The sequence below is a fragment of the Cajanus cajan genome, chromosome 4 (genome assembly GCF_000230855.2).
Source record: "Cajanus cajan strain Asha chromosome 4, NIPB_CcT2T_4, whole genome shotgun sequence".
In the NCBI taxonomy this organism is placed as follows: Eukaryota; Viridiplantae; Streptophyta; class Magnoliopsida; order Fabales; family Fabaceae; genus Cajanus; species Cajanus cajan.
Genome location: NC_138520.1, coordinates 18,073,119 through 18,098,597, shown reverse-complemented (window position 1 = coordinate 18,098,597; position 25,479 = coordinate 18,073,119). Strand labels below are relative to the sequence as shown.

Here is a 25,479-nt window from a genome sequence, read left to right as displayed (position 1 = left end):
TAATTATTAAATATTCAAAAATATTTTTAAAATTATTAAATATTATCTAATATTAATTTTTAAAATTATTAAATATTTAAAAATTAGCTAATATTTATTTTTATGAAATTTAATTTAAAAATCTCAACATATAAATATATTTTTAAAATCAATTTTACCATGGTAGAACCAAATTATTATATCCATCTTAACAATTTAAAATTTAAAAATTTGAATTGATTTATCTAAACAAAATATTTTAAGAATGATAGAAATTGAAATCAAAGTAATTCAAATACTAAGGATTTAAAATTCCTTGAATTTATAAAATCCTTCATCCAAACACACCATTAGTGATTCTATTGTAATTAGTTTTTTGTATCTAATAAAATAATTGCTTTATTATTATTTCTTTTTGTTCTTCTTCTTCTTCTATATTTGCATTTGCATTCTTTGCAATGAAAATACATGCTTAAAATTATGAATCATCTTCTAATTATATTAATGAAAGTGTTAACTAAAATCCATTGTTTGTAGTAAATTAAGTTCAAACTTATCCCCTTAATTCGTTCCTCACTATGAGACAAAAGGAGGAATTAATTTTGATATCAAAATACAAAATATTGAAAAATCAGTATTAAACATTAATAAACTAGTCCTAAATATAAATTATATAATACATTCAATATTTATAAGAAACTATATATGGTGACATTTTTAGATGGAACTCCCACGAATATTATTCATTGTGATAAATTAATAATTTGCCGTCAACTGACGTAGACCAATCTGTATTCCTTATTTATATATATATTTTTGGTTGGAAGTGTGATATATATTGATAATGATGAATTCATATATAAAATGACATATTTAGAAAATTTGTTAAGTGTGGGTAATAAAATATTTTATATATTTTTTATTAAAAAGTTTAATAATTTTTTTTTGAAAAATATGTTTTTATAATAAAATTTTAAAATATTTTATTTTAATAAATTATAATTATCCTATAAATAGAGTGATAATTTATCCTTTTTCTCTTTTTATTTGAGATTATATTTAAGTGTCATTTTATAATTTTTTTGACTTATTTAATATTAGAGGAATAAAATGATAAAAATTAATAAGATAAAAATAATAAAATTATTAATTTATTTTATTTTAATTTTCTAAATTTCTACACTCATTTAAAACAAAAATATTTTATGTATGTAATATTTTTTTATAAGAATAAATGTCTTTATTTAAATATGTTTAAGTTAAAAAAAATTGTGTGATAATTGCTCTCATTCCTCTTGATGTGGATTGTCTCCTCCCAACATACAATATGCACATACATGATCAAACGGTTAAAGAATAAAATAAAAATTAAAAAATAACCTACATCAATAAACTAAATTATGACACCTTTAATGAGTAAAGAAGTAATAAATCTTTTAGTTTAAAAATATAGTATATTACAATAATGAAAAAATAAGAAGGAATCTACTTATTCCAAGAGTAAATTTTGATAGACTTACTTCACTCAATAATACATGTTTTATATCAAGTATTCAACCATTCAATTAGAAGTCTTTAATATATAGATCAAATTTATAAAATTTTTCAAAAATTAAAAATTATTTGATACCCCGTTTCATTAATTTAAATTGATAGATAATCATAAAAAATATTTTATATGTTATTTTGAATCTATCCAACAAAGTATCATATAATTTTTATTTTTATCTTTTAAAAAATTGTATACTTGATCTATATATTAAGAACATTTAATTTAATAGTTAAATTTTTAAAAATTTGATATAGAAAAATTTATTTTTATCTTTTAAAAAATTGTATACTTGATCTATATATTAAATATATTAAGAATTTGGAAAGTAAATTTTTTCTTCATAAAAAATTAAGATAATTTTATCAGAGTGAAAGTAATTAAATAATAAAATAAAATATTAATATATTTTATTATATTAAATATAATAAAATAATTAAAATATAATTAATAATATATATTTTACAAAATAATTAATATTTAATATGAAAAATAAAATGAAAATTTTTTTAGTGGAGCAACTATCTCCATTACCGTGGATCCCTCATTGGATATATATATTTTACGTTATAACTAATTTTATTTGCCAAATGAAATTTGATTTCTATTTTCTCTTCACAATAAGAAAAAAATTATTCACACATAAATAATTGTTTACTTATAATATACTAATATAGTAACTATTTAAATTGAATTATAAGAAAACCCTACGAAAGATACTCGGTGAGTTGCGTTGTGACACATAGGTGTTGTTTTTGTACACGGGGCAGAGGGGTTCCCACGGCAGACCAAAAGCGAAGAAAAAGCGAAGGGTGGTGGGTCCCACCGTGCACTTTCTCGTGCAACTCTGGTCACTACTCTTTCTCAGTTTCTCCACTAATTGCATGCAAACAAATTCATTTACCAATGTTTATTATTCTATTCAATTCAATTCATATGACTGTCTCACCCTCCTCCATCAATTACAAATTAATAATGACAACAGAAACAGTTCGTTGGAGATAATGGCATCTCAATATACATACATAATAATTTACTCTCCTAAGTCCTAAATACATAACTCACTTCAACTTTTCAACGACTATTTTCTAATAAACTTCCCATTTAAAATATAATAAATTGACGTAAAGTCTAAGTAATATAGAGTAATTTAATCACGTAATCACCATTCGCAACTCCTTCTAACTGTAAATATTTTAATTAGTTGTAAACTCAAACATCACGTGAATATTACAGGATTATTAAATTGACGCTCCTCTTTAACGAAACAAGTGATATACTAAGCAAAAGAAAATCGATACAAATAGAATTCTACAATAATTAAAAAGTTACGCATACCAATAAATAAAATTAAGCAAAGAAAATATAAATATTTTTATCTAAAATTATTTTCGTAGCTCATATTTTAGTACAATAGATCTTATTTATCTAATAAAATTGCAATTGGCATATGAAGTATTCTGCCACGTGTATCTCCAGATTTTTCCAAGAGTTGTTTCCTCTGTTTTGAACACAGGAAAAAAAGTAAAATAATAATAATTAACATTAGGAGAGGGTAATCTAGAGTACGCTAAAACTTTTTAACACTTGCACCAATTCCCTCCAAACCCAATCTATCACCTCATCTCTTCCAAAAACGAAATCCAGATAACATTGGAATCCACTGACTCCACCAATGAGAGAGCTCCACGTGTCATACAGGCAACACGTCACATCATCCCTTGATGCGTCCGTGTCCCACCCCACGAAAAGTCCTAACCTTTTTGCTAGCTTTTCTTCCCCCCATTGTTAGAGTGAGAAACCGAAACTCCAACAAAGAAAGAGCGTGTGAGTGTGAGTGTGAGTGTGATCGTGATCGTGATCGTGTGTGCTCGCGTTCACCCGGTGATGTGCAACAAGAACAGTTCCTCTTCTTCTTCCTCGGACATTCAAGCAGCCTCTGTCGTGAACATGAAGAGGACGCGAAAACAGAACAGAAAGTATTTCTCTTCGCCCTCGGGTTCGGGTTCTTCTTCCTCGTCTTCGTCTCTTAAGCCGCTTAAGCGCGGGAACAGGACGAAGACGAGGAAGCCCAAGTTCGTAAGCCTGCGTCTTCAGCTGTCCGAGTCTAATAAAAACGCGGCCCAGCCCAAGCCCAAGGCCCAGGTCCAGGCCCAGGGCGAAGGCCCGCAGCCGCAGCTGAATCTCTTCCCTCTGCATCCGGAGAGTCACGACATGCAGGAGGAGCAGAACGTGGCGCTGTTGTTCAGCTCGGACGGGGGCGGGAGCCTGAACGGGCTGCTGGAGGACGAGTCGACGACGACGACGACGTCTCCGTCGGAGGAGGAGGGGTCGCTGTCGGCGCTGACGTGTCCGGCGGAGGACGCGGGGAACTGGCTGGTGAGGAAGGCGATGCGGCGGAGGGAGAGCGAGGAGGGGAGTGAGGAGAGGTGGGTGTGTTACTCGGAGGTGGTGGAGGAGAAGAAGGAGGTGATGGAGGAGGTGACGAGTTATTGCGTCACGGGGAAAACGACGTCGTCTGGGTTGTTGTCCTTGAAGCTGGATCACGAAGGGATATTGAATGCTTGGTCTGATAAAGGCTCCCTCTATGTCGCCGGGGAAGAGGCCCCACAGACTGTGCCTGACTTTCTCACTGGTCTCGTCATTCATAATGCCTTCGTCCCCCATGTAATTTTTTCCTTTCACTCTCGCTTCATTCTTTTATCACCTTAATTTTTTTTACATCTTAATCTATGAATATTTTTAATATTATTTTAATTAAAATTTAATTACACTTTTACTATGACATAGAATCTAAATCTTTGATTTATAAATACTCAAAGTCGGTTAGAGGCTTTTGAAAGATTATTCAAAGCAAAAATCACGAGATTTTAGATCTAAGTAGACGATATCATGCCTACCATTGCGAGAACACGGGAAACCTCCGAGCGTTAAACTTTAACTAATTATGATTAAAAAGTGAAAACTATGAAACACATGTGAGTCTTGTCCTTTTCTACGGGTTAATGGTTGTTTTTGTTCCTTATTTTAAAAACCCTTTCGGTTTTGGTCTTGTATTTTTCAAATGCCCAAGTTTTTGTTTCTCAATTGAACTTTAATTACATTCTAGTTGTAGATTACGTATATTTTGTCGCCTCTTGGACAGATCATTGGAGTTAGACTCGCGGATGAAAATTTGTGTATTTAAAAAACTACAGGACGAAAAATGGAAGTTTCAAGATTCGGGGCACAAAAAATTAATAGCAATTTTGCTGGAATGAAAAAAATTATTTATTCTTTATTTATTTTATTTATTTGAATACTTTATTACTTGTGAGAATGGGCACCGACCTAGTGAAAGCATGTAATTTATGTTAGATCTGAAGATTATAGTTTGGGACGTCATTGACTGAGAATAAAAAAATGAGGGTGGGTCATGTTAGATTATGTCATTGATTTTTGTATAAGATTTGGTGGGCGTGTCTGAATTGGAGTTGTTTATTTGTTTATTGTGTGTCGGATTGTGCCTTGGTCGAGTTTTGTAGTTATCCGGGGATCGTTTTGACATTGATATTGATAATCGTTTTGGGTTAACTTTTTGGCAAAGGGTGTGTTCCGATTAGAATATTTATTGAATATTGAGGTATGTTGTATAGTACTAGTAGCTTTTTGTTTTTTGACCAGATTTGGCAGCATTGGATTGAGTAGTGGGAGGGGTTGGACACTGTTCAATTTTTTTTTTATCAATCATCATTAATGAATAATAATTAAATGTCAGAAAGGTAGAGGTTGACCAGAGACTAGAAAAATGTTTAACTGTTTAGGTTGGAATTATGCTCACACACATAACTGTGATGTGATGGTCTCACTCTCTGACTGCGGGGGTGTTTGACGAGGTTAATTGCTTTTTGGATAGGTTGCATGGGAAGGTTGGGGGAGTGGTAGTGTTGGGAACGCATGGAGTGTTCCTGAAATTTGTGGGGCCAACAAGGTGAAGGAAGAAACGGGTTATTGGAAGCTGGGGCAGAGAGAGGCAAGTGTGCAGAGATACAAGGAAAAGAGGCAAAGCAGGCTCTTCTCAAAGAAGATCCGTTACGAAGTTCGCAAGCTCAATGCTGAGAAACGACCCAGGATGAAGGTACTATTTGACTATTTCCTCTTTCTTTGTTACTATGCCAGTGATACTTGCTTGCTTCTGTGTTCCATTTCTCAGGAACTTCATGCGGCTAATGAATAAGTTTGTGCTTAAGTTAAAGAAATTAGTAATGTACAAAACTTGTATCAACTTCTTGTTCTTGCCAACCAAGTTTCCAAGTAATTATAAACACCTCTAAACGTTCATGTGTAGGCTAGCATGCTGCACATTTTTATTTTGGAAAAAAAAAAAAAGTTCATTTGTTTTTCTCTTTAATGAATATGAAAATTCTTTTACCAAGTTTCCTATCTTATAGACTACATACCATGTGATGTACTAATGCCAAGTGGTAGCTAACTAGCTATTAAACAAATAAGGTAAATGTATCACTTAGATTTGAATTTTGAATTTGTGGCCAAAAATGAAAAGGAAAAAAACTGAGAGCTTCTCAATTACTGTTTCATATATATATATATATAAAAGGAGCGTTATAATTATACTGGTATAATTTTTATTAATTATTATATTGTTCAATAACTTTATATTAAATGTGAATTTGTAAATCCAACCGTTAGATTGAAAGTTTATATCACTTTATATGTTTATACCAAATTTTGTTAAAATTGAATAACAACTTGAAGGTGATCAAAATGTTTATATTTTAATATATTTTAAAATGTATATATTACGTCAATTTTATTTTATAAGAATGAAGTAGTAAATTATCTTGGATTGATATAAAATTTTGTATATATGATCTAAGAGTAAAGAACTTTTAATCTAACGGTTGGATTTACAAAATTCACATTTAATATAAAGTTAGTGAGTGCTGTAATACTTAGTAAAAGTTACATCGGTGTTATTATAACCCCCTATATATATATATATATGAAAGAACAAAATGGATACACCTATCAGAAAAGGTTCCAGCCTATGGACCTAAATTACCTTAAGACTGATAGGGCCAAAAACAACTTTATAAAAGTTGTACAACATATATTAAACAATTGTTTTAACACTCCCTCTCAAACTGGAGCATAGAAATTGTATGCACCAAGCTTTGAGCATATAAATTGAATCTTAGGTCCTCTTAAATACTTGGTTAGAATATTTGCAAGTTGGTCATTCGAGCTGATAAACTCTGTGATAAGTTCCTTGGACAACAGTTTCTCTCGAATGAAATGACAATCAATCTCTATATGTTTGGTTCTCTCATGAAACACTAGATTGGAAGCAATATGAAAGGCTATCTGATTATCATAATATAACTTCATTTGTTTAACTTCACAAAATTTTAACTCTTGAAGAAGTTGTTTAATACACATAAGTTCACAAGTAGCCAAAATCATAGATCAATATTCAGTCTTCGCATTAGATCGGACAACAACACTTTGTTTCTTGCTTTTCCAAGGAATAATATTCCCTCCAATAAACACAATATCCTGTGGTGGATCTCTTGTCTATGGGACAGCCAGCTCAATCAGCATCACAATACCCCAAGATTTGAGTATTTCCCTTGTCCTCATACAACAATCCTTGTCTTGAAGCCCTTTTAATATATCTGACAATGCAAATCACAACATTCCAATGGTTAATGTGAGGATTTTGCATGAATTGACTAACAACTCCAACTGCAAATGAAATATCCAATCTCGTAATAGTGAGATAAATGAGTTTTACCATCAACCTCCTGTATCTCTCTGGGTCTAGAAAAATCTCACCTTAGTCTATCATTAGCTTTTGATTTGAATCCGTAGGACTATCAATTGGCTTGCAATTTTGCAAACCCGTTTCCTTCAAAATATCAATAGCATATTCCTTTGTGAAATTACAACACCTTCCTTTGATTGAGCCACTTCAATACCAAGAAAGTATCTTAGACTACCAAGGTCTTTAGTCTGAAAATGACTGAACAAGTGCTCTTTTAGTTGAGAAATTCTAGTAGCATCATTTCCTGTAATAACTATATCATCAACATAGACCATTAAATAAACACACTTTCCAGCAGAATGATAATAAAATATTGAATGATCTACCTCACTTTGTTCCAATCAAAAATCTGCATAATGTGATTGAATTTACCAAATCAAGCTCAAGGTGATTGTTTCAATCCATACAAAGATCGATGCAATTTACAGACTAAACCACACTCTCTCTAAGCAATAAACCTAGGAGATTGCTCCATATAAATCTCTTCAAGGTCATCATGGAAGAAGGCATTTTTAATGTCAAGCTGGTGGAGTGACCAATGACGAATAACTACCATAGCAAGGAAGAGCCAAACCGTGGTGATCTTAGCCATAAGAGAGAAGGTATCACAATAATCAAGACCATAAATTTGAGTGTAACCCTTGGCTACCAACCGAGCTTTAAGGCAGTCAACTTCATCCCTAAGGCCAACTTTAACAGCATAGACCCATCTACAACCGATAGTTTTCTTTCCAGGAGGTAGAGGGACAAGCTCCCATGTGCCATTGTGTGCAAGAGCCTGCATTTCATCAATCATGGCATGGCTTGTCACCATCCTGGATGATCAAGTGCCTCATTGATAGTTTTAGGAACAATAGTTGATGATAAAGAGAAAACAAAGGAAAAGTATGAAGGAGACAAGCAGTGATAATTCAAAAAATTAAAAATAGGATGAGGATTACAAGTAGACCGACTAGCTTTTTGAATAGCAATGAGCCAATTTGAATTGGAGTCATGAGATGGCGTGGAGGATGAAGGACCCGTGGTATGGGAATTTGTTGAGTAAGGATCAAAATTATGAAAGTCTTCAACTGAATCATGAGTATGAGTATGGGATTGAGAATCATGACTGGATCAAAGAATGGGACAAGAAGAACCTGTTGAACAGAAATATGATTGTCTATGGAGGGTGAGAAAAAAGGCGTGTCCTCAAAGAAGGTAATATCAACAGACATATAATACCTCTTGGTAGTTGGAGAGTAACATTTGTATTCTTTTTGAAGACGAGAGTATCCTAGAAAAATACATTTAATAGCCTTTGCAAAATGTTTAACATTATGAATAAAATAAGTACAACCAAACATCCGAAAAGAGACATGAGATAAAGGATCATTTGAAAAAATGATAGTGAGAAATCTGATTTTTGAGAGAGGAAGATGACATCCTATTTATTAAAAAAAACAGCGAGGATTGTATCTCCCCAACCATATATAACTTATCAAGTTTTTTGTTGACATCCTCCAATGAGCCAGCCACAACAAATCTTTTCAGTTCTTCTATTCTAGCCCAAGTCTTCGCTACATGTGAAATCATATCATGGCTGGTCTGTTTAAGAGAAGCTACTCTCTGGGTTGCATCAAAAAGACGTTGAATGTCATTAGCATAAATATCTTGGGCTTCCTTTCAAAATGAATGACATGTCTTAAATGACCTAAGTATCTCTAACACCTTAGGTTCAACAGATTGCCATAGGACAACACATGGTTGGAAGTCAAGTTTTTTCCATTGAGATTTATGTTTAGCAGGAATAACACTAACTTCTTTCTCCAAATGGTCATGATATCCTTGACCAAGAAACCATAGCTCCATCAAGGCAGACCAATATAAATAGTTTTTCCAATTTAGTTTTGTAGTGGTAATGGTGGTAGTACCAGAAAAAGGAAGAATAGGACTTGTGAAGGCCATTTAACTGATGCGGAAGAAAATGGAGATGAATAGTAACCACGATCCAAACAGCCACCCATAATAGTAAATTGAGGGTTGGAACAGACTCAGAAGAGGAGGAAGAACATGGCGGTGGCAGCGCGACAAAACTCTGATGAGTAGAAGGCAGCGCGTCTCACATGCGCATTACTGGATAAAAACTTAGAGCGGCACATGAGAGCGCATGGAGACTCCAATTCCCTTGAAACTAGTAGGGTTGTGTTGCGCTCAACGAGGCACACCAAATCCTAAGATCATCGGAGAATTTGGTCGGCAACGGATGACAAACGGCAATGGCTGATGGTAGAGCGGGATCGAACCCGCTCTGATACCAACTTAGATTTGAATTTGTGGCAAAAAAGAAAACAAACTGAGAGCTTCTCAGTTGCTGTTTCATATATATATATATATATATTAAAGAACAAAATGGATACACCTATCACAAAAGGTTCCAGCCTATGGACCTAAAATACCCTAAGAAAGATAAGGTCATAAAAAGCTTTATAAAAGCTGTACAACATATATTAAACAATTGTTTTAACAGTATCAAATTCTAATTCATGTGTTTCATATATACAATAGTTGAGTATGACTAGATGGACTATGTAGGTGGAAAAATGGTGGAGGGCAAGGTGTTAGATAAAAATGGTTGTCCAAGCTGCTGGGATTTAGGCTCACTTGGTCTTAAGGTAAAGGTTGAGAGCTCTAAGAGTTGCATTGAGTAGAAAGTGGTACTTTTTAACCATGTTAAGAAAATGAATTATAGATCTAACTCATTCTTACAAAATCAATTTGTAAGGTTGAAATTATCTTCACTTAACCATATTGCTAGTTAATGTGAGATCTCCAATATGATGTGTGAAGTTTGCAGAACTAAACATGTGAGTGGACAAATAACAGATGATACCATTGACCCAACAACAATTATTACGATTGGCTCTGATCCATAATATAATATGGGTTTGGGTTTAACTCATCCAACAAAACTAATGCTTACTTGGTCTTAAGGTAGAGGTTTAAAGCTCTCAAGAGTTGCAATTAGTAGAAAGTTACTTGAAATGACACTTCTTTAGCTATATTAAGGAAGTAGATTATAGGTTTAACTCAATGATACCAAATTGACTTGTAGGGTAAAGATTATCCTTACGACTAGTTAATGTAGGATTTTCAACACTATGTGTGAAGTTTACAATATTGGACATTTGCGTTTAGTCTGATAGTTACTTGATGACTGGATGACATGATAAATCTAACAATATTTGCTACGATATGCTCTGGTAACATCTTATAATATGATTTTTGATCTAGCTTAACATTGCAAAACCAATTTTGTAAAGTGATGATTACTCATTTATATACTTATTTTAGCCACATCTCACTAGCCAATGCATGATTTCCTACACACGTCAATACTCAAGTCTATATATACACACACCAGGAGAATGTTTTTCAAGATTTGAGTGTTGTGTTCAGATTCATAGAGATGTAATATGTTCATAGGGATTTGATTGGAGGGAGGGATGTTTAGTCGATAAAGTAACGATTTTGAGAGGAGAGATGTTATTTGTACAACAAAAAGTAAAACAAATTTTAGGCTTTCCTCTTTTTGTTACTTTACTCCGGCATGTATGAACATCACCTTACCAATAAATTTCTTTGATTGTCACTTTCCATCTGGTAGTGTCTTAGGTATTTTATCTCAGGTTGCGGATACAAATGTTCATGTTGGAACAGTTCTACTATAAGTTCACGAGTCCTACCCTGGGTAGTTTATCTCAGGTTACTTTGCCATCTAGCATTTGTAAGTTGACTGCAACCCTGTGAAACACTTCAACTGCACTACTGCAGCGAGTACACAAATTAGAAATCTTTTGCTGGCTGACGGTAGCCGATAAGACGTTACAGTATCAGCAATAGAGTATTATAAAAATAGAGAAGAGTCTATAGAAAATAGAAGAGATTCTATTGTTCTTGTCATTCGAACTACATGCATTGATATTCTAATTATAATAAAACCTTAACCATTATGTTACATTTTAATTAACACACTAAATAGACATAACAATAATAATAACTCCTCAAAAGTTTGGTTTTTACACAATAATAATAATGTCTCTCAATGCATAATAATAACTAATAACCTTTCATAATCTAACACTCCTTAGAAAGGATTTAGTACTGCGCTTGTCTGCATGTTTGTGAACATCTGAAACTTGTCATTCCCATTCTGCACATGCTGAATAAAATTTTTTGAAAAGAATTTCTTTGTGGGTACATTTTGCAGGGACGGTTTGTGAAGAGGGAAGGAGAAGTGTAGAAGCAAATAGGCACGTACGATTAATAATAAGAATGTTGTGATATTACAGCGTTGGAATAGAATTTTTCGTGTCTTCTCTTTCTGGTATAGCTGGGGTGCTTAATTTATTGATGCAAATGTTGTAGATATAGAATTATGCCATGTAAAATCCCAATGGAAAGCTATGTTCAACTGCTGTACTGGCGCAACATGTAAGGGGCAGTTTCTAGACCTTTGATTGAATGAATTTGACGAAGTTTTGCATGTGTTAATTTGATCTCAATCCAAGGCTTTAGAAACAGTCAAGCATGTTGTACAAGTACAACAACAAATGTATAGGTTGCTCTCAAGACTTGTACATGTCTCTCCAAAATTAAATATTTGAAACATCCAAAGAAGCTTAAAATACTGGGTGGGGGCTCAGAATTGAACCTTAAGTCGGACATCAACGCAGGAGGAAGTGTGTTGTGTGACTACAAGTCCCACTGATATATCTTGACATAAAAATAAAATAAAGATAATAAGTATGAATGAGTATTCTTTATTGTCTTGTTCCATTGTAAATAAAGTTTTATTTTCAGTCCATTTTAGGAGTTTATTTAGTAATGAAAGTAAATAGTAGAAAGAGAGGGGGAGAGAGCAACAATGTATAAAATGTTAGACTTTTTTTTTTTTTTTTTTTTTTTTTTTTTTTTTTTAATTTATAAATATTTAATATTTATTTATTTTTTATTATACTATTTTTTTTATTTATTTAAATGACCTGGGTGGTTATTATTTACGCAAATAAATCGTTTTCAACTCAACTGAGAAATCGATTGGGGGAATTAATTTCTCAACTTGGGCCTCCATTTCTTTAAGCTCAACGAGAAATTTATTGTTGGAAAATTGATTTCTCAACTGGGGTATTTTTTTTTTCATTTTCATTTTGTTTTCTATTTTTAAAATTATTTTAATTTAATTTAAAATTTAGAATTTGAATATGATTTTTAATATTTAAATTTAATATTTTTAAGAATTTATATGTAATATTATAATTATATTTAAAATTTAAAAATTATATTGATTATTTAAATTTAATCTAAAAAATATAGAAAATTTAATAATTAATTTGTTATATTTGTAAATAAGTATAATTTATTTAATATATTTATTGTATATTAATAATTATAGATAATTAAATTTGTTATTAAAAAATTGTAATATTTTTTTATTACATTTTAAATTTGGTATTATAAATAAAAAATGTTGGTATGAAAAGATAAATTTAAATTATCAAACATGATATTTATGAAAGACATAACAAAATCAACTGAAATTGAGATCTAGGTCATGAAAAATCGTTCATTTAAATTTGTAGATTTGAATTCCCTTGATGATAATGTCATTTTTTTTAGAGTGATTTACATTCCTACACATAACATCTTTTTGGTTGTTCTGATTTAATCATATCCATTTCAGTGTGTATTTGGCATGACTTCGGACAACCTTTTTTATTTATGACCTTTCCTGGATTTGATAAGATTTGCAGTTCGTCACACTTTGACTAGTAAGATTTGTTAGACAGTTCACCAAATAATTCATTATACATATTGAAAACATATTCTAATGTGTATACCGTATCTATGTAAGATGTGTAATGGTGGTAAACATGCTTACATGCAGCAAGAACATGTGAGCATGACATGCGTAACTTTTGGAATTTGTCACGATCACATCATTTCTCTTTTAGTTTAACTATGAAAGATCCAGTTGCTCGTTCTTCCCTTGAGTTAATGGTCTCTTGCACTATAAAATGTGTACTAGGACGATTAAACTCGAGGACAAGATGACTATTTGCATTAGATTCTACATCTCTCATGATCTTATTTATTATTTTAATACAAACTTGGTTAGCTCTGAGATTAGTATCAACTTCCTTCCCTCTCTAGATGAATAATGAATTGCATCTTTTATAAGTAGACATGATAATTACAAATATTGGCAAATTTCGTTTTCCCTAGAATGAAATTTATTGTCTCTTCCAAGTTGGTAGTCATGTTTTCCTATCGTTGAGCATTATTGCATGCAAGAGTCCATTGTTCTTTAGGAATAGTGCTGAGCCAATTAATTACACCTTCAGTTTCTGGTTTGCTTCTCAATATATTAAAGTAGTAATTGAACCTAAGCTGAATTATACCATCCGCTACAAATTTTGAAAAGTAATAAATCATCAATTTATTATTGTTGAAATATAATAAAACAAATACGAATAAATATTTAATTGATGATAAAAAAAGAAATAACATGTTATAGGGATTGTTTAGAGTAAATATTTTTAAAACTAAATAAATATGAAGAAAAATAAATGAGTTTTTTATGGGTTAAAATTAACTTATATGTTAACTTGCAGCGATTTTTTCATATTAGCTATTTTCAAATTTTTATCTTATTTTTTTCTTCAACAAGTATTGTTGGAAAAGTTTATTAAGACCTATAATATGCGACCGGTTTGTTCTGTGACTTTAACAACTATTTCTTTTATAATTAAACAAGTTTAGATGAAAAGAAATACTAATTTAAATATAAAAAATTTGAATTTTACCTTTGTTATTTTCGGTGGATGAAAATGTGGCAAAGTCCCGAGTTTAAATTGTATATTGCAGCCTTCATATGTCATTCATGATTCAAGACATCTACTGCATAAGGATTTTAGAAATTATGATTCTCACATACATTCATAATAGTAAGAGAGACTTACCTTGATCCATGACAACCGTAATGAGAATAAGTTATTCAATCACGTTTCTTTATCTATCTCTTTCCATACTTCATACCCTCGTGTCACTTTCTTTGATGGCAAAAACGAGAGTCGTTTCTATGGCAGAGATAGAACCCAAAAATTCCTCTTATTCAACCAACTTCCATCAAGTTGGTTATCAGCGGTTATAAGATTTGAAAATAGTAACTTCCCATATTTGCCAATAGGTCCTTTTATTTTATTAAATCACGTTTAAGCTTTTAATTCACATGAGTCACATTATAATATTATTTAATATTTTTCTAACATTCTCCCACTTGACTCATGTGATCTCATAACACTTCATGATTTAATAATTACATAAATCATAATGCGCATTAAAGACCTTAGATAAATTGGCTCCATCATAATCATAATTAAAGATACAAAAATAATAAGAGTCATGGCGGTTACATGTCATTTAATCAACACATTTCCTTCCATGTACCACTATATTATCCTTCTCCTTAATATGACCGTAAAATGAGAAGTTCATAATGGGTTCAAACATAAAGTCACTCTTTCATTAATAAACACATAATATGTTTTCCACATCATAATTTGCATGCATATACATAAAGTAGAAAACACAAATTTCAGAAACTTGCATATTAAATGAGCTCAGAGTGTCAAATAGGCATTAATAACAACATTAACATTCAACATTCACTGGTAGACAAAATGCCCATATTCTCTACATGGCCAGTAAATACTTTGGGCGGTAACCCTTTTGTTAAAGGGTCAGCAATCATAAGATTAGTGCTAATATGTTCTATTGACACTCTATGTTTCTGAACTTCTTCTTTAACGGCAAAGTATTTCAATTCCATATGCTTAACACCTTTGGAATACTTGTCGTTTTTAGAAAAGAAAACAGTTGCGGAATTATCACAATAAATTTTCAGCGGCCTGGCAATACTGTCAACTACTCCAAGTCCCAAAATAAAATTCCGCAACCAATTAGCCTGAACTGTGGCCTCAAAGCATGCCACAAATTCAGCCTCCATAGTGGATGCAACAATGACTGACTGCTTCGCACTCTTCCATGAAATTTCTCCTCCGGCTAAAAGATACACATAACCAAATGTAGACTTTCTTGTATCTATACAACCGGCAAAATCTGAATATGTATATCCAATCACTTCAAGATGATCAGATTTCTTATAAGTAAGCATGTGATCCTTTGTCCCTTGCAAGTATCTTAAGACTTTCTTTGCAGCTTTCCAATGGTCCAATCCTGGATTACTTTGGTATCTACCAAGCATACCAACTGCAAAGCTAATATCTGGCCTTGTACATGTTTGAGCATACATCAAACTCCCAACAACAGATGCATAAGGGATATTTTCCATCTGTTTCCGTTCCAAGAGACTTAAGTCTTGCTGCAATGTTTGTCATCTCAATGACATGTTCATTCATAGTACGAGAACCATCAAACTTCATGGTGGTTAAGGTACTCATTAATGTCCCAGCAAGAGACTTATCAGCAGTTTGGGAGCGCTCTTCCACAAATTTCATAAACTCTTTTGCACTTTCAGTTTTGGGAAGAGCAGACTTAATGTTATTTGCTATGCTCATTCGCATAAACATCAGGCTAAGTCTGTTTGATTTTTCCCAAGCCTTATAATGGGTTTTCTCTTCATTGCTACTATCATCAGTAATAGCAGCAGGTTTTTCAACTTGAATAGCTAAATCAAGATCCAAAACACCTAAGTGAAATTGGACTTGTTCGCTCCAATTAGAGAAATTCAACCCATTAAAAATTGGAACAGACATAGCATGAGAATGCAAAGATACAGGAACAGATACTGCAATTAACACATGCTTAACATTATTACTTTGAGTCATAAATTAAACATACGATACAAATTCAAATAACAAACAAGCATTCTATGCATACTAATGTTCTCCTTTGGGTGATACATTAATACACAAAACATAATGATGCTAATAATATTAACATTATTTGGCAAGACATATGCACTAATTAGAAATATTTATTATCTTTGGATAAATAAATAAAACTAATAATGCATACTCACTACCAACAGTCATATCCATTAATTATAAGAACAATTAATCAACCTTTGGGTGATCCATAAATGTCTTATAATAATAAACTTCAATCAACCCATAAATCAATAATTTATAATTTAGCATCCATTCTATAGGTAATTGAAATAAAATTTGTTATTAATTTGGAATTAACTAAAACATAAAGATTTGACCACTTTGGTGATTACAAATCTATCATACATTTAATCCCAAAATAAATACAATCTTAAGCAAAATACACACACATGTTGTAATAGTGGGTATTCTCTTGATATTCATTTCAAAACATTCCAAATTGAAAACAATCTCGAGAAGCACAATGAAAACATAATAGCATGATTCCAAACAATTTCCAATTGAAATTAAAATTCATAATAAAGAAAACAATTTGGCAATTCCATTTCAATTTCATCATTTCCATACGCATAAGCTATAAATGCAAATTGAAATTGACATGACAGGGAATATAGGAAAGCATTCGGGATTTGTTTTTAATGCAATATTTTATTTCAAATCAAGTGGATTGCATATTGGAAAGCATTCGGGTTGCACACTTCATTAATGTTTCGTACTTTTATCAACTTATTTTAATTCGGCACCCAAAGTCATGGTGTTGCTACTTTAGCATGATTTATCTTAAAGTTAGGGAAAGACCAATTCGTCCCCAGAACATGGTTTCATGCAATAATTCATATTACAAATTCAAGGGTCATTCGAAATTGAATTCATAACATTTTCCAAAATCGAATTCATTCTCAGTATGTACAGCGGGAAAAATTGTTCCAATAAATTTCCAATTAAAATTACGGTTCATGAAATTGGAAAACATTATTCATGGAGAATCATAAATTCAACAACCTAAAGCTCTGATACCACATGTATATTGCAGCCTTCATATGTCATTCATGATTCAAGACATCTACTGCATAAGGATTTTAGAAATTATGATTCTCACATACATTCATAATAGTAACAGAGACTTACCTTGATCCATGACAACCGTAATGAGAATAAGTTATTCAATCACGTTTCTTTATCTATCTCTTTCCATACTTCATATCCTCGTGTCACTTTCTTTGATGACAAAAACGAGAGTCGTTTCTATGGCAGAGATAGAACCCAAAAATTCCTCTTATTCAACCAACTTCCATCAAGTTGGTTATCGGCGGTTATAAGATTTGAAAATAGTAACTTCCCATATTTGCCAATAGGTCCTTTTATTTTATTAAATCACATTTAAGCTTTTAATTCACATGAGTCACATTATAATATTATTTAATATTTTTCTAACATAAATTTGCTCATGTATGTGAAATAATTATTATAAACTTTGTTTTATAATATTTTTTAATATATTTTTTGTTAACTCATAATCCATTAGAGAACATACTTAGAAGTGTATTTCAATTCATGGTGATAAGCGAGTAATGCGGTTTAACCTTCTAAATCAATACGTGTTTCCTTGAAAGAATTTTTTTAAAAAAATCTATGTGCTTCTTTTTGATAATGGGATGTCAAAAAAAAAAATCTATTGTGATGTTGAGACCTAATCTATTTATAGACAACTATAGTGTTGTCTTTTGGTATTTCAATTTTAATCAATCACAAAATAGAATTTTCCTTTAGTCACTATACATCAAAGGTCCTATATTCTATCAAATGCATAATTGTCCAAATTAATTATATTTTATTAGATCACTTTAATTAGGCATAACATTAAGTGATGGTCCTCAATATATAATTATTCATATGTAAGGCTAATGTTAAATTAAGAATCCAATAATCTCCCATTTGGACTATATGTGTAACCTTAGAATTATATAATTACCAAATGTACCTATAACCAATTCATCAATCCTACCAATAGAGGATCAAAGCAACCTTTGTTACATTTATCATAACTTGTACTATCCACCTCAGACACGAAGACCGAGCTCGATATCCAAGCACTATATGAAATTGGCTAACACGCAAGCCCACAGTCCATTGGGCCACAACCAATCATAGGCTTAGATCAACTCTATTCTCGCCTAGGGAGAAAACCCTAATTCACACCAAGGTAAGTGTATTATATAAGAGACTCACACATCCACAAAGACTAACTTTAACATCGAAGTCTCTTTTGCAGGTACCACTCTCATCTCGGCACGACTGACTCACCCAGTAGGTGAGGCTCACCAATCTAATCGGAGTGGTCGCCCCTAGACCGATCTCAGGTGAGAACATCTGGCGCCTACCGTGGGGCAGATCAAGAATTCTCTTTTTGGCCAATCTTATGGTTTTCACCTGAAGCATAACAGAAGAGTGACAAACGAGGAAGATCAAGACGTATCAAGAATGGAAGGAGAAGCGACGCTGCAACGATTAATTGAGTAGGTCGACCAACTGCGACAATAACACACTACGGACCTAGAGAACATGCACACCCAACATGAAGCCGATCTAGCAGTGCTACGGGCAGAGAACGAGCGCATTTGCGTCCAGCTCCATCAACGACCTCCAAACCCACCTCCTCAGCCAAGCAACCACCACGAGGAGGAGTACCAGTCGGTTTCCCCACCACTGACAATGCACAGGACAACCACTCATCGGTCAATGACGCATCGGTCATGCACGCTGACACATAGATCAGACCACGAAGTCAGCAACGCGCCAACCCAGGCTCCAACACATCGGACAAGCGTCCACCGTTATCCCTTCATTGATGGCATTATGGAAACACCCCTCCCCTTCGGATGAAAGCCCTTAAATATCGACCGGTATGACGGCACCACCGACCCAGATGAGCACGTCGATCTCTACGTCACACAGCTCAACCTATACACTAATGACGATGCCATCCTGTGTCGAGTTTTCCCGACCTCATTGAAAGGCTCGGCACTCGCCTAGTACACCCATTTGCTAGCAGGATCGATCAACAATTTTGATACCCTAGTAAGACGATTTACAGCACAATACTCAACAAGCCGACATCTCCATTCAGATCCGCAACTTGAATCCCGAAGTCACCCTACACGCCATTCAGATCTGACCTCTTTCTCTACTTGGCCGTAGTAGAGGATGCCATCAGTGCAGTAATAGTGCAAGAACTCCACGATGAACAAATCCCCATATACTTCATCAGTCGAGTTCTCCAAGACATAGAAAGAAGGTACCAGACGATTGAGAAGCTAGCATTGGCACTAGTCACTTCCGCCTGACATCTCCGACCTTACTTCCAAAGCCACCAGGTCTTCGTAAAGACGAACTACCCAATTAAATAGATACTGAGAAAATCAGAACTCGCGGGGCGCATGATCGCATGGTCAGTCGAGCTATCTGAATTTGGAATCAAATATAAATCCCGAGGACCCCTTAAAGCTCAATGCCTAGTAGATTTCGTGGCCGAGCTCACCCCGACCTCTACGGATGCAAACCCAATTTGGACCTTGCACGTCGACGGGTCCTCCAACACTAAAGGTGGAGGCGCGAGAATTATCCTTGAAGGCCCTAAGCAAGTCACCATCAAACAGTGTCTCAAATTTGGATTCAAAATCACCAACAACCACCCAGAGTATGAAGCACTATTGGCATCACTAAGGTTGGCACGGGACATCGGAGCGCAAAGGGTAAGCTGCAACAACGATTCAAAACTCATGGTGGAACAGCTCAGCGGTGCCTACCAGACCAAAGACGCACTACTACAAAGATACTACCACGAAGCATCCCAGTGTGTAACACCCCGAATTTTTCTACTAATTCAATGAATAATTATTATTTATTTTTGTATTTATGAAGATTATTTTCTTATAATTATTTTGATTAATTAAATGGGTTTGATTGAAGTTTTAAAGGTTTTTAATAATAATCATTTATGAAAATTATTTTGTATAATATTATTAATTATGATATTTTGTTATAATTATTATTTGAAGAAAATCATGTTTTAAATTGTTTTGATATTTTATTTTAATTTGATATATATATATATATATATGTTAATTATTTATTTATTAATTAACAGTCCTGAATTTTTGTAGCTCTGGAACGGCCCGTTCCACTTTGGGAACGGGCCGTTCCAAATCAAGCATGCATGGGTAAAATTTTAACCTAGAACGGGCCATTCCACTTTGGAAACGGGCCGTTCCGGATGTGTTTTTAAAGGACAAAGTGTTGACTCAGAACGGGCCGTTCTAGGAGAGATTTTTGTACATGTTCTATGTGCCCAGAACAGGCCGTTCCGGATTCGGAACGGGCCGTTCTGGCCGCGGCCTGGTGCCTATAAATAAAGCGTTTTGCACTATTTAAAATTCATTTTCTTCATTTTCTTATCTTTTTCCTCCTTTCTCTCTGAAGACGAAGGGGAACCTAGAGGGGGCGACCAACAAGATTCAGCTCCTACTTATCGAGGTAAGGGGGGAGTGAGAAATCTTGCTCTGGGTGTGGGAATATATGCTGGGTAGTGGGATTGGCCCCCAATCCTGTGTTTGCTGTATATTTTTGTATGCTCATGTATGAGGGGTTTCTCCTAATTGTATCTGTTTTGTTTATTATTTTTCTTATATGCAATTAATTATATAATTTGAGATCTCTATGGGTTCCTATGGGACACCCTATGAGAAATAGGCAAAATATAAATATTTTCTGTTTTGATTTCTGATTGCTCTATTATATTCCTTGTTGAATGTGATGTGTAAGTATGTGATTAATTTTGAGAATAAATATGTTTTGATATGATTTAGAGTGCTCTATGGGTTCCTATGGGAAACCCTATGAGAAATAGGCAAAATATAAATATTTTCTGTTTTGATTTTTGATTGCTCTATTATATTTCTTGTTTGATGAGATGTAAAAATATGTATTTAATTTTATAAATAAATGAGTTTTGATATAAATTAAAGTGCTCTGTGGAGGCCTTGTGAATATGATGAGATAATGTGAAATGTGATTGAAACATGAGATATGAAATGTGATAATGAAATATGATGTGAAATGACCATGAGAAATGATAATGAGATATGAGAATGCATAGAGTCTTGAATGACATGCATCATTTGCATAAGTGTTTTAAGGGTACGATATGGAATACACCGCCAGAGAAGGCCCCTTAGTGTAAAAGCTTTGGGGATTAGTCCTTGGGGATAGCTCGGTTTGGAAGTCCCAGTCTAGCCCATTGTGTGCATGGGATGTATCTTGCGCGGCTTAGCTATCCCGACGAGACTCTGGTAGTATATCCTACTAGTGAGAGTGCGCAGAGGGTGTGACCCGGCATGTACTCCTAGACTACTCTTCGTGTATTGCTAGCGGCAATATGCCATGTGATGTTTTACTGGCGCCACATGCATGATAATATGTAGTCCGTGTCCATGCATATGCATTCTTATTGTTATATGATAAAGTGATGGTTTATGTCTTGGATGTGTGATGTTATTATTAATTTATCTATGTTATACTTATTTTGTTTGTGGTTGGCTATTCGGTGTATATTTGTACACTGTGAGCCAGAGTGAGATGTTTCTCACTCCCTTTTCTCGTGTTGTTCTGTTTTGACTGTTATACAGGTGATCATCAGCATGAGGCTGAGGATGTTGGTGATGAAGCTTAGGCTTCTATGTTGGGTTTTGCTCTGATAGGACATGTGACATCGGGACATAGATAGAATTAGTTTAAAGATGTTCTTATTAAATTATTTTAGAAAATTCAGTTTTATTTCTTTGTAATTTTACCGGCATGTTATTTGGATTAAGTTTATGAATGTGAACTCTTACCCTTACGTGGCTGGAAATTTGATTTTTAATGATGAAAATTTTTATATTTTTTATAATTACTGTATATGTATGTTGGGGTAGAGGGTGTCACACAGTGGATGTCATCTTTCGAGGAATTTACAATACACCACATGCCTTGGGGGCAAAATGTTAGGGCCGATCTCCTGTCCAAGCTCGCCAGTACGAAGCGCCCTTGACAACATCGAACCATCATTTAAGAGACCCTCAACTCTCCCAGCCTAGATGTGAAGGTCGTCAATGCCAACGACGTTGAGGATAAGGAATGGATGACTGACATCTGGAACTACTTACAGAATGGAGCATTACCCGAGGAAAAAGCTGAAGCTCGAAAAATGAGGGTAAGATCATCCCAATTTGTCATTGTTACAGGAGAACTTTTCAAGAGGAGCATCTCGACCCCTCTACTCAAATGCCCAACCAAGTCCCAAGAGATAGACCATGGGCCAAGGGCCCATTCACTAGAGCTATGGCTAGGAGAATACAAGAAGAGTTGGACCTCTTAAAGACTAGTGGGCTTCCCAAGCCCAAGGTATTCTTCACTTGGACTACTCTATCATAAAGAGAAGGCCTAGTTCTACTTGTGTATATTTTTTGCATAGTTCACTTGCATAGGTTATTTTTGCCTTTGTATTTGTGAGGCACTTTACTTGCTTTTATTATTCATTGTATAATGATTTTAGTTTAGGTTACTTGGAGAGTTTAACTCCATTTAACCTCCTTTGTTGATACACTTATTTTCTATTTTTCAGTAGGGAAAGAGGGGTAGCATTTAACAATGCTTGAGGGTGTGACTAGTAATTGGGTCAAAATTGGGCCTAGGAAAAATTTTACATATTAGACTCATTTTGCTCCTAACTTTTCATAGATTTGATTTAGATAGGTTTCATCATCATTGGATGAACCTAACTAAACCAAATCAAACATTTTTGAAATAAATCAAGTGAGCAAAATAAGCTTGGGCCGCCTAGCCTATGTCTTCCTCCTTTAGCCGGATTCACTATTCACTCTCTTCAAGCTTAGAAGCTTGAAACACAAGCTTCTCCTTAGCTTGCTTACCAAGCAAGCTAAGTGAGAAGCTTGCTCTCCAAGTTTCTAAACCTTGGACGGTCAAGCTGTTCCTAGTGAACCATGGTTAAGGTTAGCTTCCTCTCCAAGCTACCTCTCTCTATATATTTGCAATTCCTTCATTGTAGCTCACTTTTGAAAATTTTGAGAAATAGAATTTAGAATTCTCTCTCAACTCAAGAGTCCTTAGTTCTGTGGAGAACAATTCCTAGTTCTTTCTCAAAGGTTTTTGAACCTTAAAGCTTGGTTCCTCAAGCTTCTACACTTGTTCAAGGAGTGGTCGGACACTCTCAAGCTTGTTCCTCCTCCATTGAAGTTCTTTCAATGGAGATTCTTCTTCATTCACGTGGTTAACCTCAAGAGGATAAAGGTCTTGGACGGTTCAACATGAAGAGCATCAATCTCCTTCAAGTAGTTCCATCATTTTTGGTATCTTGAGCCTTGGTGCTCTTAAGGTTATGTTTTCTAACTTGTGTTCTTAAATGCGTCTTGTTTCTTCCTTCTTTTATGTCAAATCTTTGTGTTGCTGCATGGATCTAGTTCTTCTAAACATTTTGATGGATCCTATATGTCACATGATAATTAATTGATTCATGTTTTTGCTTGTTCCTATTTTTCCTTGAATCAATTGTTGTGCGCGCCTAGGTTCTTTGTATTTGTGCATTTTGATTTTTGCTTGAGTCTCTCAATTCCTATAATATGAGTCCGTGATTGGACATTGCTTATGTTTAATGTATGTTTTTGTTTTTGAATCATATGTTTTGTTTAGAGTCATGTGTAGTCCTTTGAATGTTAACAATTCCTAGACTAGCTTGTTTGACCTAATTTTTGTGTGTTGTTTTGAGTCAATTGATTGGTGCATCTTTTTGCTTATTAAATCTGAACCTAATTACATGTGCTTTTGATTTACATATTTGAGTTCATGATTTGCTATTAGTTCTAGCAAATTTCTTAGAGTTAGATTTCTTTTATGTCATAATAAAAGTTTTGTCAAGAAATTTTGTCAAACACTATTCCTATTAGGTTCCCTTGAGTTGTTCTTGTGGCTGAAACTTAATTCACTTCTTAAGGCATAAAAAACAGAGACAAAACAGAGGTATTATTGTTCTTAAAGCATGAGAAAAACAAAAAAAAAATAGTGCTTGAAAATTGGACCTAAAAATAGTACAAAAGTGTGAAGCACTAGTTGAACATTTCTATTGTATACCTCTTGTTTTGTGTAAAATTTTTGGCAGCAGTTTAATTGTATTAAATCCGAGATTCATACATGTTTAAAATGCATTAAACTCCTATGCAAAGAGAAAATAAAAAGTGCAAAAAGAAGTTATAAAAAAAATCATAAAGAAAAGGTACAAGAAAAAGCCAAGGAGTGGAAATTTTTTTGAGAAAATTGCTCTCGATTTTGGTAAATTGTGTGTGCCTTGATTTTAATTTTTTCTGACCAGCCACATGTCCATTGTTTTGAGTCTTATTTTACTTCGTAATCTTAGCTTTTATTTGCTAATCTACTCTAGTGCCATTGTTAGGTCTTCCTTTATGTGCTAGCTTTTCAAATTGTGCCTTATTTGTTGCTTGTCTTTCTTTGGATTTCTTTCTAGTCTTGTCTCATTTCTTTCCACCAATTGGTGTAGCTGTTTCTAATTGTTCCTTTTAAGTTTTTGCATTAATACTCCAGAAACTTAAGGTGTGTTGAGTGCTTCTTGAAGGTGTTGAAGGCCAAGTTCAAAGGAAAGCCAACTTTGAAGGCTTTTGGTGGTGACCTAGGGAGTTTTCTTCTCCATTAGAGGAAGTACCTTGGGAAAACTAAACATCTAGGAGTGACCAATATCAAGGTTGCTTCTAAGAGAGGTGTGAAACACTTGTGAGAATTGGAGGCTGAATTGGAAGACAAGGAGAAACACAATTTGTGAAAATTTTGTGAAATTTGTGACTAGTTTAGAGACGGAAATTTTGGTTACAAAATTTTCTTGAAAAACCCGTCTCTAAATTTGTCATTAATTTAGTGGCTAATTTTGTTTTTTCTTCTTCTTAAAATTAGGTGCAGCCACTAATTTCATTTAGTGTGAATTTACATTTCATTTGGTGTGAATTTGCATTTCATTTGAGTGCAAATTTGTATTTCATTTGGTGTAAATTTGCATTTCATTTCTTGAAAATTTCAATTGCTCTCATTTTTGTACAAGGCCTTTATTAGGAGTGTCT

At 33.6% G+C, this 25,479-nt stretch overlaps 1 protein-coding gene across 1 annotated transcript; it reads left to right on the top strand.

Moving 5' to 3' along the window:
• The first annotated feature begins 3,194 nt into the window (after positions 1-3,194).
• Positions 3,195-12,154, top strand: LOC109809215 (CCT motif family protein). Its single transcript, XM_020372463.3, has 3 exons — positions 3,195-4,195; positions 5,424-5,645; positions 11,599-12,154. The coding sequence occupies exons 1-3, from the start codon at positions 3,416-3,418 to the stop codon at positions 11,629-11,631; spliced, it is 1,035 nt and encodes a 344-aa protein (XP_020228052.1). The 5' UTR covers positions 3,195-3,415; the 3' UTR covers positions 11,632-12,154.
• The last annotated feature ends 13,325 nt before the right edge of the window (positions 12,155-25,479 follow it).